This window comes from Thamnophis elegans, chromosome 8 (genome assembly GCF_009769535.1).
Source record: "Thamnophis elegans isolate rThaEle1 chromosome 8, rThaEle1.pri, whole genome shotgun sequence".
Taxonomy (NCBI): Eukaryota; Metazoa; Chordata; class Lepidosauria; order Squamata; family Colubridae; genus Thamnophis; species Thamnophis elegans.
In genome coordinates, this window is record NC_045548.1 from 9,911,100 (window position 1) to 9,926,408 (window position 15,309).

Consider the following 15,309-nt stretch of genomic DNA (forward strand, 5'->3'; position numbering starts at 1 on the left):
AGTGTTTCTCAACGAATGCTGGCTGGGGAATTCTGGGAGTTGAAGTCCAGACATCTTCAAGTGGCCAAGGTTGAGAAACACTGAACTACATGATTCACTTAATATCTGCAGTGATTAGCATAGCCATGGTGAAAAAGATTCTAAAATCGAATGTGATTTAACAACCTCCTTGTTTAGCAATAGAAATACTGGTCCCAATTGTGTCATAAATTGAGGACTACCAGTACTCTGTATAGTCATTCTCCATTTGTAATCATGAAGGCATAGTTTCTAAACATTCCTCAAAGGTAAATCACATGTATCATGTATTGTAAATGTGTTAAAAATGTATACATACATACATACATACACAGGTGCGTATAGAGAATATTTTGGATTATGGAAATTATTTGAATTTTTAAAGTACAGTCTTATCTATCAGCATCACTATTCAGAACACTTTAGGAATACATCTGAGTTCTTGAACCACCAACTCAGTAGTGGTTTAGACCAGTGTTTTTCAACCATTGTGCCACGGCACACTAGTGTGCCGTGACATAGTGTAAGGTGTGCCGTGGGAAAATTACTTTATATATAGTCAATATAGGCACATAGTTAATTTTTTTTAACATTTTCTAATGGTGGTGTGCCTCGTGATTTTTTTCATGAAAAAAGTGTGCCTTTGCACAAAAAAGGTTGAAAAACACTGGTTTAGACAATATCTATTACCTTTCCCTCTCAATGTAATTCAATATAACATTGATTGCAGTACATTTGAGACCTCATGATTTTATTTGAATTAGATATTGGATATTAAACTATTTAGATATTAGATATTAAACTAAAGACACCACTTAAAGACACCAACCATGTTCACATAAACATATGTAGCAAATATTATACTAATTAGTCTTGTAGAAATGCAGTATTGATTCAGAAATTCAAATAGTTTTAAAAATGATTTGACTCATTTTCCAGAGTAAATGAGTTAAATCTGATGCCTTTATAAAACTTGTCTGGATTTTGAAATAGTTTGTTTTCTGAATTAATTTAGCGGCACTGGATTAGTTAAAAATCTAAACTGAATTGACAGTTACATATTGTTTTGTACTGTTTATTTCAATTCATTGTGTTGAATTCAATCCAGACTAACATTAGATTTATGGCTCTCTGTTTTTTTTAACTATCTCAGTGATATGTTGAATAAGACACAGCATGCAGGGCTAAAACTCGGGAAACCCCATTATCCTTACTGAGATATATGAAGCTGCTATTATTTATACTTATAGTGGATTTATTTGCTGTAGTTCTTTAGCTTTGAATGACCTTGTGTTAATAGCATCTTAGAATTTTGAAGAAAGAAAGTACTGTGTGTAAGATAAGATTCGGCAAAAGAGTGTATAAACTTGAAAATCTAGCAGGACAAATAATTAGTCATATATTTATACATTTTAACAGACAAAATAGTTGCAAAAAGGACATTCTTTTGGAAATATCAGTTTTGTACTATGCTGAAATATATTTAATTTAATTGAAAACTACGAGGGCATAGAATTAATTGCTATGAATTAGTTATTTTACTTACAGCTAAGTGGGAATGGAACTCTGCAGCTTTGAAATCACTTGAGGCTTTAGCTTGAAAACTAAACGAGAAATTTGCTATCTATAATTATATCCTTGACTTTAATAATTTCAGCTGGTGGATAGTGAAGTTGTAATGCTTTCTGCCTATTGGGAGAAAAAGAGAAGTGGTCTCTTGGACCTTCAACACCAGCTCCAACAAATTCCAGTATTTCTGGCAGGCTTGGAATCTACAACAGCTAGCCTGGGTAAGTATGCATTCAGTTTGTTTCTTATTTATAGAGTTAGATACTTATAAATACTCAGATCATTAAAAAGAAGATATCATAGCATCACTGCTACCTGTTACAAGTGAGAGGTACATTGACTTTTGACTGAATCCAAACCCCAATTAAATCATTATATTCACAGGAGGGGGCATATTATTTTAGGAGGGTGCAATATTGCAGACTTTGAAAAATCCATATAAGCAAATAATTTTGTGTAACTTAGGTGTATTTTTAAAAGTACTCAGCAGGGGGCCCCCAAGGACTAGTTTTTCAAATTGCTGGCTTGAGTTTAGCTTTTTAAAATTATTATTGGTGCTAATCCTTTTTGTTGAGAACAGAACAGCTAGACAATATCGTTAGCAGGACAGCTCAAATGAATATAAATGGGGAGGATAGACTTGCAAATGATGTAATAAAAACAGTAAACAGAAAAGAAAGATGAAATCCTGAAAAATGTGGCTGGATGGTGGAAAGCTTACAATTTGAAACAATGAAGGAAGAAGCAGTAGATTGTTTGTAAAGTCAATTTTTGCTAATATGATAATGCACCCAATTGAAAGCCAGGAAAGAAAATGCCGTATCTCCAGCACTGACCACAGAAAAGACATGGTGCCCACTTTTGTCATCTACAAATGACTCTGTTTATGTAAGACACCGTTTTTTGGGGGCCTGCTGCATCAAGATTCACCAAAATTAATAAATGGGATCTCATTTGTAATTTGTTTCACGGATGATGATTTTATTATGTTCATTTATATTTTAAAAGTATTCTAAAGGTCTCTGTTAAGGTTTTGAAAGTAAAAAGAGATTTCTGAAAGCCCGTCCTAGGAAAAAAAGAGCTGAACTTTATAAGTTAACATTCTGAATTTATTTTAGTTTTGATTTTCTGAGACGGAAAATGAATTCTGAGCTTGCCATCTTACCTTTCACTAAAAAGCAGAATATTGAGCACAGTGATGAAGGGGAACGAAAGGGTGGCTTTCCATTTACTGGTGCCCTTATGCAGTGCTACAGGTGCATAAAGCATTGTAATCATTAGCAGATGGAATTCTTCTGAGAATTACCATGATTGCAGTGATTTTTATGGCTTAGAGCTGCCAGTTTTGGATTAGTTTGAGAAATAAGCTGAATTATTTTTGATTTGGGGAGAAATAAGTAGTTGATTGCTCAGGAGCTTCATTTCTTGAATAATTATTTTAGAAAACCCTTGAAAAATATTGTGCACTATAGCAATAGCAATAGCACTTAGACTTATATACCACTTCACAGTCCTCTCTAAACGGTTTACAGAGTCAGCATATTGCCCAACAATCTGGATCCTCATTTTGCCCACTTCAGAAGGATGGAAGACTGAATCAACCTTGAGCCTTCATTCTGCCAAATTGCAGTCAGCTGGCAGTCAGCAGAAGTAGCCTGCAGTACTGCATTCTAACCACTGTGCCACCATGGTTTTTTTGTAACCAACTGTCTCAAGTAGACTTCTACAAATTGCCTGATGGGAAGATAAGTTAGGATTGAAATGAAAGCAGGTGTCCTGTGACACTTCCTCTTTCCCTTTAATATGTCACTCACTGTACCAATTTTATCACGGTGTCTGTGTAATGAAAGAGAGCATTCCCCATGAACTAGCATGAAAAAAAAAATTGTCCTTGGTTCTTTGTATGTTTGTTTCTTGAAATGTTCTGTTGTGAGAATTTGGGGTTCTGGTAGTATATGTTATAATGCGTGAGGTTGTTTAGCATGAAATTGTATCAAAAGTAATCATGATCTATTTGAGAAGTGATACTTACATACCTTGTTTGAATGTTTTGTTAACAAAGTCCAATTGGAAGCACATTTTAAAGAAATGGAGCATCATTTATTACATCTTGAAGATCTTCGTGGACAGTGCGAATTGCAAAGATACAAGCATATGCAAATATTACAGCATGAAAATTATAAAAAGACAAAAAGGTAAGCTTGAATATATTTGATTTACTCACAGAATCCTTTCTATCTGATGTGTAAGCAAACATATTAAATTAACTTTTTATCTTAAGGATTGCAAATACTTTCATACATGTAGCATTCTTCGTGGGAAAATTATTAAAATACCTCCTGCTTAGAGTGGGAGTAGCTGGCTGCTGGAAACTTCTGAATGAATGTGTTTCAACTTTTACTATGTAGACATTAGAAAAAATTGTTTTGGTTTTAGGATTCTATCCTTCATCGTGGTCTCCTGGTGTGTCACGTTTTTTTAGTTTCTTAGTAGAGAAGAAAAAAACACTATTGCAATAGCAGAGACCAGCTGTTTTTGGATGACCTGAAATGTTAAATTTGTTGTTCAAGTTGTCGTTCTTTTCTCAAGAAAATCAGAGTATCTCATTTCCTGTTGGCAAATAATTGTAAGATGAATAGCTGTTAGGAATAAATTTGAAACGATTGATCACACAGGAATCCATGATCTTTTAATTAGCAGGCCAATTGAAACTTGAGCTTTGATTTTTAATAGGTATCTTCAAGAACATTTGGATATAAATTAGTTAGATGAATTAGAGGGGTGCGGTGGCTCAGTGACTAAGATGCTGAGCTTGTTGATCAGTTTGGCAGTTCAGTGGTTCGAATCCCTAGTGTTGTGTAACAGAGTGCGCTCCCGTTGCTTGTCCCAGCTTCTGCCAACCTAGTAGTTCGAAAGCATGTAAAAATGCAAGTAGAAAAATAGGAACCACCTTTGGTGGGAAGGAAACAGCATTCCATGCGCCTTTGGCATTTAGTCATAGCAATAGCAATAGCAGTTAGACTTATATACCGCTTCATAGGGCTTTCAGCCCTCTCTAAGCGGTTTACAGAGTCAGCATATTGCCCCCACAGTCTGGGTCCTCATTTCACCCACCTCGGAAGGATGGAAGGCTGAGTCAACCTTGAGCCGGTGAGATTTGAACCGCCAAACTGCAGATAGCAGTCAGCTGAAGTGGCCTGCAGTACTGCACTCTAACCACTGTGCCACCTGCTGGCCACATGACCACGGAGATGTCTTCAGACAGCGCTGGCTCTTCGGCTTTGAAATGGAGATGAGCACCGCCCCCTAGAGTAGGAACGACTAGCACATATGTGCAAGGGGAACCTTTACCTTTACAGAGTTAGATGAATTAGAGGCCTCACAAAGTTGTCTCATAGCAGATAAATAGTTATCAGATAAGAATATTCAAGAAAGAGTACAGTTAGTCTTTGACTTACAGCCAAATGTTTAGTGACCAAAGTTACAATAGCACTGGAAAAAAAGACTTATCGTCGTAACCATTGCATCATCCCCATGGTCACATAATCAAAATTCGGATGCCTGGCAACTGGTTCATATTTCTGATGGTTGCAGTGTCAGTGGGGAAGTCAAATTCAGTGAACAGCTGTGCTGTTAACTTAATAGTTGCATCTAACAATGGTGGCAAGAAAGGTCGTAAAAAGGGGCAAACCCCATTTAACAAATGTCTCTATTACCAACATAATTTTTGATCTCAATTGTGGTCATGGACTCCCTGTATTAAACAGAGCAAGGGATTTTTATTAGCTCAGTTGGTTCATTACAAAATAATACATGACTTAGTTTACCTTGGATAAATTAAATTAGAACTATAATCCCTGACTATGTGGTACAGTCAAGAATCATTAATAGGTGATATCCTGCTTCCCAGAAAAGCAGTTTAGCTTATTCATTGGATATTGAAATAAAATAATATTTGTAGCTCAGGACTAAATTGTGGTCATCTTGGTCTCTCTGAGCTTGGTTGTTTTCTGGCAGACGTTTCATTACCAAACTAGGCAACATCATCAGTGGACGGATGATGTTATCTAGTTTGGTAATGAAACGTCTGCCAGAAATCACTGAGAAATCCACAATGAAGGCAAAATTGCCAAGAATCATTGGCTTTGACTGCTAGTTACCCTGCTCTAAAGAGCAAACGAGAAGCCTGCCTCTGGCATCATTAATCATTCGAAGAGTTTATGTATAAGAGGTTTTTTTTTAATTTCTCATTCCTTGAGAACAGTTTGACAAAGAAATATTTGTAGTGAAGTAAAGCAAACTAGAACAGTTAAGTTTTTCATCACTAAAAATGAGATATGTCCTTTCTTATAGCAACCAAGGTTACCACAGTTAGCCCAAAGCTAGGAAACTAATTTTACTTTTCTTTTGATTCAAGAAATTATCCTAATTACATACTTTGAAATTATGGAAGATTTCTGGTGGCTTTCCAGTAGGTTTCTATAAAAAGAATATTGGGATTTTTTTCTATTTTATTGAAAAGTTATTTTTGTCAAAAGTTACTGAAAGTTATTTTTCTTTCAAATAAATCCCTACTCTTTAGTTTTATTGTAACAGATATCTTAATTATTCCCAAAATGGAGAAACCTAGTGTTTTAATTATAGATCTATTTCTTTGAATATATCAATATTAAGATTTTACTTTGGATTGTAAATTATAGTTTATTGTTCTAATTGTTGAACTTCCAGTGCAGGCTATATAGATATAAAGCTCTCAGAGTCTCTGAGAGTCAAGCAAATTTAATACATTTTATTTTTATTTAATTATAATTTATCAAATTTTTATACTGCTCATCACACGTGCATGAACAAGGGCACCAAACGTTTGATAGTAGAAGATAGTACTAGATTTTTAACTAATGTTCTTCCCGTAATTCATCATAGAAACTAGCAGCAATGTTTTCTTGGAAGGTTTAAGACAGGTTTTGATTTGGGATTCCTCCAGTTTCTATATTTTGGATTGATGTGATTTACTCAACCTTTAAGTCATGTATAATTATTAATGGTGTAGTGTTTCCTTGGACACAAGCCAATTATCCACTCTCTCTCCCTTTCTTAGTATGTTGTTTATCAATATTTGAATTAACTTTTTTGAAAAAGGGGAAAGAATATAACTTAATGAGCAATGTGGTCAGCATTTTTCAAGTTCTGTTTACAATATAATTTTCCAGCCTCCCCCCCCCTTTTTCCCCCTTTTATTTCTGTAAGGAATTGGAATACAAGCTCCAGCTGAATTAATTGCGTCATTAGCTGCTCACTTATAATACCATATATATTATATGGTTCCCATATATTGTGTCCTCTGGAGTTTCACGAATGGAACTGTGATTCCAGGGCAGGTGTAGTGACTGTTGTCTTGGTAGCCATTGGGGGCCTTGTTGCAGACATTGTTGGATGTGAAACCTCTTTTTGTGAGGTTGGGCCGTCAGGATCAGTGGTGATTGCTGCCTAGTTGCCTTCTTCCCTACTGTTTAGCAGCATCTCTGTCTGGGAGAGTTCCTCAGGCTTATGATTTTGGGAGACTCCAATCAGCCTTCTCTGGGTCTCCTGTCCATAGCACAGGAGCCATGGACGATGGGCCAACTTATTCATAGCCCTACTGACACATTATATCTGGTATTGGCTTCTGGACAGTGATGAATGATTTAAATTTCAGGAACATTAGCATTAGTGCCCTGGTATGTATGGACCACTCTCTCTTGGCCTAGAATACTCCTCTGCTGCTCCACTGCAATCCACTGATAACATTTCTCAGCACTTTGTTGTCAATATCCAAATATCCTTTGTAGCTGGATCCTTTTCAATATATTTTTGACCTTCAGTAAGATTGATTGTTATCACATTTTCATGGCTGTTCTTATTTCCCTCCACTTTCTCATTTTATTAAATTGGTGTCTCTGTTACTGAACACTTCTCTGCTTTTCTCTTCTTCTGTTGCAAGCCTTTGGGATTCTTCATTCTTTCTATTTTATTTCTGTTTTTTATTCTTTTGGGTAATTGAACATGTAACTTTCAAAGTCACCTCAATGCTGATGAGATTAAGCTGAAACTAGTTACTAATTAACTAATTAATGAAATGTATTAATGATGAAATTGGCTCTGCCTTTTCTGATTCATTAACACATTTCTGCCTTCTTGTTTGATTTGGCCTCCTGGATATCTCCCAAAGCTTAGCTAAATGTACTAAAGACTAAATTACTTTCTACTCCTGAATATACCTCTTGATATTCTGCAACTGAATGAGTTATATTCTTTGTTATATACATACCTAAGTATTGAATGGATTTCATGCAAATATGGAATTAATAGTTCTTTTGATACCAATCGGTGAGCATTTAAGAACTATTCCTTTTAACCAGTTAATAGATGATACTGCTGTTTTGCTAATGGCATCCATGTTTTTCATCTATGCTGAACAGTAGTATGGGTTGGAAATAAAAGTGAGTTATCTGCAAATAAAACCAATTTGTGTTCAATCTCTGACATACATTATGTTTTTATTTTTATTTTTCAGGAAAGAACTTGAAATCTTCAAAGGTATTTATAATTGTGGTTTTCAATTTTAAATATCAAATACTGTATAATGTTTCTCCAAAGCAAGAGCCATCTGCCAATAGTAGGGCTGCTTTACTCTTCTTCCCCCCTCAGACTTCCCCCCCCCCAAATATTGAAATATTTTTGAAACAAATTTGAGGCTTGTACAAGAAACAGGTAAGTGGCCAGGAGAGTAAAAATAAAAGTATGTAAGTTTCTTTGGTGCCAGAAATAAATAAGATACATATCACATATATGCTCCAGCTGTAGCTACCATGATACAAACATGTTAGGAATATAATCTAACGGTTGGGTTGGCAATATATAAATCATGTAACAATGCTGTACCTGTTTCTTTAAATCATGCTGTAAACGTGATTGGTTGCTGTTTCCTCAATCGGCCATACAATGAATTGTGAATTGCCATTCACTAGGTGGCATGGCAGAAAACCAGATTTGAGTTACCTACATACATTCGGAGCCCCAGCATGGGTGCATATACCATCACAAGTGAGACTGAAAGGGCAACATAGAGCTCGACAGTTATTTTTTGTAGGATATGAGGCCAACCATAGATCATTTACCGTATATACTCGAGTATAGGCCGACCCGAATATAAGCCGAGGCACCTAATTTTACCACAAAAAACTGGAAAAGTTATTGACTCGAGTATAAGCCTAGGGTGGGAAATGCAGCAGCTACCGGTAAATTTCAAAAATAAAAATAGATACCAATAATGTTTTTGAATATTTATTTCAAAGAAAAACAGTAAACTAGCGGTGTATTCAATGAAATACTTCACTCACCTCATGATGCTGATGTCCCGCTGTGATGATGATGTCCCGTGCAGCCGCGGGAGCGATGTCCCGCCTCCTATGACACACGGCACAGTGATTCCTATCATTGGATCACTGTACCAGAGGAGGTGGAACATCGCTATGTGGCTGATTGCCATAACAAGGAGGAGGTGGGACATCGTTGCAGAGCAGCAGGAGGGGGAGGAAGGGGAATCGTAAGACAGCCCTGCATTACATTAGAACGTGAGGAGGGGGGATGGGGCGGTGCGCGCTGCGCGGCAAACTGACACAGAGGGAGGGGAAACTCACAGGGGCACTGGGCCATTCACGAGTGTCACCCAGCGGCATGGCCCCGCCCCTTTTTCTCCTCCATTTCGGGCAAATTTTTCACTGACTCGAGTATAAGCCGAGGCGGCTTTTTTCAGCCCAAAAAGTGGGCTGAAAAACTAGGCTTATACTCGAGTATATACAGTAGGTTTTGGGAGAAAGGCACAGCTAAGGTTTACTGTAGCGCTAGTGCTAGGTTTATAGAACATGTGTGGAATCAATTAGAAAAAAATGATAATGTAATTATCGACACCCAAATAGTCCCTAATAATGAGGTAGTAAAACCAGTAATTAAAGAAATTAAGGAAGAAGTACAGTTACAGGACGAACCAGAAAAACAAGAGCAGGTTATACAGGAGAGTCCACTGGTGAGTCTTGAAATACCTAGACGTTCAACTCGTGTAACTAGACCACCTGACAGGTATCAGGCATCTATAGCATGTCAGGCAAATAAGGTTCCTGCTAATTACCAAGAATTAACTCTATATCCAACTAAGGAACAGAAAGCTTGGAAAGATGCAATGGAAAAGGAATTAAAATCATTGCAAAAGTTAGAAGTATATGAAAATGTAAAGTTACCACCAGATAAACATGCCATTGGTTGTAAATGGATTTTCAAAATTAAAAATAGTGTAGATGGGACTGTAACCCATAAAGCCAGGTTAGTTGCACAAGGATTTGCTCAGTCAGCCAATGACTATGATGAGGTCTTTGCGCCTAGTTTAAAGGCTGCAACGTTACGGGCAGCATTAGTGTGGGCAGCTAAGAATGAATATATTGTTAAACATTTAGATGTAAAGACAGCATATCTTCATGCACGGTTGCAACATACTATATATTTATAAAAGCCTGATTGCTGGAGGTTGAAAAAGAGTCTGTATGGCTTGAAGCCATCAGAATATGAATGGAATCAATGTATAGTTAAAGAGTTAACTAAGATAGGTTTTAAAACTGGCATGGCTGATCCATGTTTGTTTAAGAAAGAAAGTGGTGGTGTAATTTCATTGTTGCTATTGTTCACTGATGACATAGCATTAATCACTAAAACTGAGCAAGAAGCTATGAGGATTATAACACTGTTAAAGACGCAGTTCAATATAAAACATCTCGGTGAGATTAGGCAATATCTTGGTTTACAAATAGATAAAACTAAGGGAGGATACAAAATCTCACAAACTGAGAAGATTAACCAGCAACTCAGAACGTTTAGGATGGAACTGTGTGAACCAGCAAAAACTCCAATGGGCCAAGAGTTTAGCCACAGTAACGTACAAAGTCCTGTATTTGATAAAGGTGTTTATCAATCATTAATTGGTAGCTTATCGTATCTGAGTAATTGGTCAAGGCCCGACAGAGCATGTAGTGTAAATCAATTAGCCAGGTTTAATGCTGAACCTACTGAAAGGCACTGGCAAGCTGCTAAGAGGATATTAAGATATCTTAAGCAAACGATGCATTATGCATTGTATTTAGAACCTAAGGATGATCTGAGCTTAACTGCATATGCTGATGCAAGTTTTGCTACAGATGTTTCTACATGGAAATTAACATCAGGGTTTGTTGTATTACTGGGAAAAATTGGATGGCAGTCTATTAGACAAAAACATTTAAGTCTATCAACTATGGAGGCTGAATTCTCATGTTTGTCATTATTATGTACGGATTTGGTTTGTTATAAACAACTCCTACTTGATATGGGGATTGACATACAAGAGCCTATTGTTGTTTATGAAGACAATCAGGCAGCAATTCAGATGGCATCCAATCTTGCTGTAAAAACTAGGTCAAAACACACTGATCTATGATATCTAAATGTAAGACAAAGTGTGAATGGTAAATTAGTTTCACTGGAGTACTGCATGTCTGAACACAACATTGCAGATCATTTTACTAAGGCCCAAGGTAATATAAAGCATAAACGTTGTTGCGAGGAAAACGGCTTAAGATTGTAAGATTTATATATTATCCTACCCAAAGGGGAGAATGTTAGGAATATAATTTAACGGTTGGGTTGGCAATATATAAATCATGTAACAATGCTGTACCTGTTTCTTTAAATCACGCTGTAAATGTGATTGGTTGCTGTTTCCTCAATCGGCCATAAGATGGAGCCAGAATCACTATTAGATGCTGATCTGATTTGAGTGTTTGGAATCTGGCTGTTAGAAGTGTTGTAAAGTGATCAGCGTGAGATATTGTAAGTTTTACAACTGCTAGCAAACTTTGTATGATTATGGACTATGTTATTTGGATTATCCCCTAACTGAAAGCCGTTGATGACTGACTGTCTTATCCGTGTATGACTTGGACTGTTTGATGGACTCTGATACCTCTATTTCCACGAAAGTAAAAGCCTATTTAAACTGCAGTGTCTCTGTATGCTCGTTTGTGTGTTCTCCAACACAACTCTCACAACGCTTCTCTGAATGCACTCGCTCTCCCAACGGGGAACTTACCTAACAAAACAGATCTTTTGCTGTATGTTATGTTGACAGTTGCAATGATGATCTTCGTAATACAGATAGTTTCAGTTTAATAATAGTAAGTCGGACTGGCAACTGTTGACTAAATGATGCAGTTGTAGAGCACGATGCCACATGATTTATGATGGCAGTTGTGGCACTTCCAGTTGCCCTCGTTAGATGAAGCTTAACGGTGAAGGTCAGAGTGTCCCATGGTCATGCGACTGTTTTTTGAAAGCTCCTGCCAACTTTCTCATTGACTCTGCTTATAAGAAGCTGCCAATGAAGATTTCAAATGGTGATCATGTAACTGTGCAACAGTCCAATCATAATTACAATCATATGACCATGAGGATGCTATGATGGCCGCAATTACAAGTTGTCTGTGTTTGGTCATAACTTTGAATGATCACCAAATGAGTTCTTGTTCAAATACTTTAAAGTAGATCATTGAAGAGTGTTGAGCCTGTGTTATGTGCCAATTAGAAGAAATCACATAAATAAAGATAGGAGACATGAGCACATTGGCTGGTCTTGAATGCTGAATTCATTTTATCAACAGAGAGAGGGAACGAGATGCTACTATGCTCTATGGAATGTCTACTTATCAGGATTAAGTTCTATAGAACATTTGGTTTAGCTGTACGTTACGTCAGTTCAAACATTGGGAGAAAATTTTGCACAAAAAAAATGTAACCTTTAAAATTATGAGAAATATTTATATAATATTTGTCTTTAATAAGTGACTAATTTTACTTTAAAACAGCTAATATAATCGAACTTCAATATACAGTACGTTATATCTAAATTTTAGTTTGGAGCTTGATATGAATTAGTATTACAATTTTGAACACAGGTCACTATTAAGTTGGGCGATGAGAGAGTAAATCTGGTTCTGTATCGCTGAATATTAATATAATTTAATGTTATAGTTTCATTCTGAAGAATAAAATGATTTCTGAAACTGAGGTAGCATAGAAGTATTTTCATAGAGTTTATACTGGTACTTATATATTCAAATTTACTGTTTACAGTAAAACTTTTTTTCTAGTTCTTGAACAATAGATTTTAGGGAATCAAATGTCATTGTAGTTGTGCCATTTGTATTCCTGCTGTTTGCCTGCTGAAAGTTTAGAAAATCGAATACCCCTTTCCTCCAATGAATCTGTTAAAATGAAATTTATTGTATTTTGACAAGACATTTATTAAACTTATATGCCATCCATCTTGGCAACTCTAGGTGGCTTACAATAATTAAAAAAATGAATAAAAACATTAAAACAGTAAAGCAGTAAATAGTAACACTAAATTTGTTTAAAATTTACAAAGATAGTTCCCATTAGAAAAGGAAGAGTTTTTTTCCCCAATATTGTCCAGGGGAATGTTTGCTATCCAAAATTGACTTCTATTGGGAGGGAATACAGTGCTGGCATGAAATTTTTTTTAAAAAAAATCTTGTCTATTTCCTCTATTATGCAATTCTGCTGTTATGCAATTCTGCTATTATGCAAGGAACAGGGATCAAGTGGAACATAGTATTATGCTGATGTTCATTTGAAGATTATATAGAGGATTAAATAAAGATTCCCATAAGTCAGAATTCTGTGCGGGGAGAGAGAGAGAGAGAGGAATTGAACTGACCAAGACTGAAAATGCAGATAAGTTCCCAGAAACACTGCAGGAAAAAGATTATTTCAGTCTTTTATGTAAAGCAAGTACAGAAATAAGATGCTGTGCTTGAAGAGATTAGGTGAAAAGCATGATTGCATTTTAGACTAAGTCTGAAAGCCCAAGAAAGCCAAGTAAATCTGAAGGTTCTGGATATGAGGCAGCCAGGTGGGAGGTCATGAAAGTTGTTTCTAGTGAACTGATCCATTTTACTTTATATGCCTTTATGGTCTAGGCTGCCAGGTATTTATTAGCTCTTCTCCATAGTGGCAACTTATGAAGAATTTGCTCAAGGACTATGTTTATATACTCTAGCACTCCAACAGTACTAAGCTCATTTCCATATACTAATAAGAAAGAGTCTTAAGCAGGAGTGTCAAACTCGGGTCGTCACAGTAGTGTGATGTGACGTATCAGGACTTCACCCCCTTTGCGAAACCAGGTGTGGGCGTGGCCAGTGCGTAACGCATCTAGCCCCCGCACCATGCCAAGGTGGCGCAGTGGTTAAATGCAGCACTGCAGGCTACTGCTAGATCAGCAGGTCAGCGGTTCAAATCTCACCGGCTCAGGGTTGACTCAGCCTTCCATCCTTCCGAGGTGGGTAAAATGAGGACCCAGATTGTTGGGGGCAATATGCTGACTCTCTGTAAACCGCTTAGAGAGGCCTGAAAGGCCTATGAAGCGGTATATAAGTCTACTGCTATTACTGCTATTGCTATGCGTTTGATAGTCCTGGTTTTAAGAGTAGAGGAAAATGTGTCAATTCAGGATCAGAACAGTGGAAAGAGGTAGGGTCTGGTTCATACCAGTTGTTAGAATTAAAATTTTGGCTAAGGATGATTCTGCGGGCTCAGTTTCTGTGTTCTTGATTATTCATTTCTCCCCAGAGTCTGAGGTAGCCATGACACAAATCTGCTTGGTATATAAATCTCATCTGTTTAAGGTTTGCACAGCCCTAGTAGCCTGCATGTGGTCTTTGAATATCTTTATCTACCTCCTGTTTAATTTAATTGGCACTGTTATTGGAAACTGGCAGCAGTTTCATAGCTGATTCTAGCTGTTTATATTATTTCTTTCTTAATGATACTGGTAACTGATGATTATCCTGCTCTTGCCAGACTTACAAGCTAAATCTAATTGTAATTTGCCATCATGTTCATATAAACTGTATTTAGGATTTCTGAAATATGATTGTGTATTTTAATGACTAGTGGGTAATGCTTTCTTGATCATACTCTGTGTGTGTGTGTGTGTGTGTGTGTCTGTCTGTCTGTCTGTCTGTCTGTCTGCATGTGAGTGAAGAAAAGGCCTATACTTCTGGCACCAATCCTTATACTCCACAAAATATCATATACTAAAATCATAATCAGCAGGGATTTATCCTTGTTTATAATAGTTTTCATTTCATTTGTATATGTCAATGCCTGAAAGTTTCTCCGAGAAAACTAATTTTTTAAATATTTAGTTAACAAATTGACATTTATATTGCCTTAATTCTTAGGCTCCTCTTTAGCTGCCACTTACAAATACTTAACTGCTAGTATCTTTATACCTTTATCCTTCATAATGTTGTCTTTTTTGCTGCATCTTTCTGAATTGTAAAACAAAATGAAACTATATTTTACCTTCATTTGTTGCCATTTTTGTGCCAGTATGATTCTTAGTTGTGTTTTTGTTATGATAGTTCTTTTGAAAGTAACTTCATAATTGAGATAGTGGGAGAAAACCTCTTGTTTTAAAAAGCAATTCTTTCATTTGCAAAATAATAATCCTGATTCCATTCTATCAGTAGCCTTTTGCCTTATTTAGCAGTAATTGCATATCTCCATATTTTGTGCATAAGCATTCATCTCCATTTTTATATCATGTTTGTTTCATCAGTATTAAACAATATT

The 15,309-nt window shown here is 36.4% G+C and overlaps 1 protein-coding gene across 1 annotated transcript in view; it reads left to right on the forward strand.

Annotated features, from left to right (window-relative positions):
- The window catches only part of DTNBP1 (dystrobrevin binding protein 1), a 43,151-nt gene that overhangs the window by 7,619 nt on the left and 20,223 nt on the right, over positions 1-15,309 (forward strand). The window contains exons 5-7 of the mRNA XM_032222827.1: positions 1,676-1,808; positions 3,650-3,782; positions 8,141-8,163. Coding sequence (XP_032078718.1) covers positions 1,676-1,808; positions 3,650-3,782; positions 8,141-8,163 — 289 coding nt within the window. The remainder of the gene's footprint in view (positions 1-1,675; positions 1,809-3,649; positions 3,783-8,140; positions 8,164-15,309) is intronic.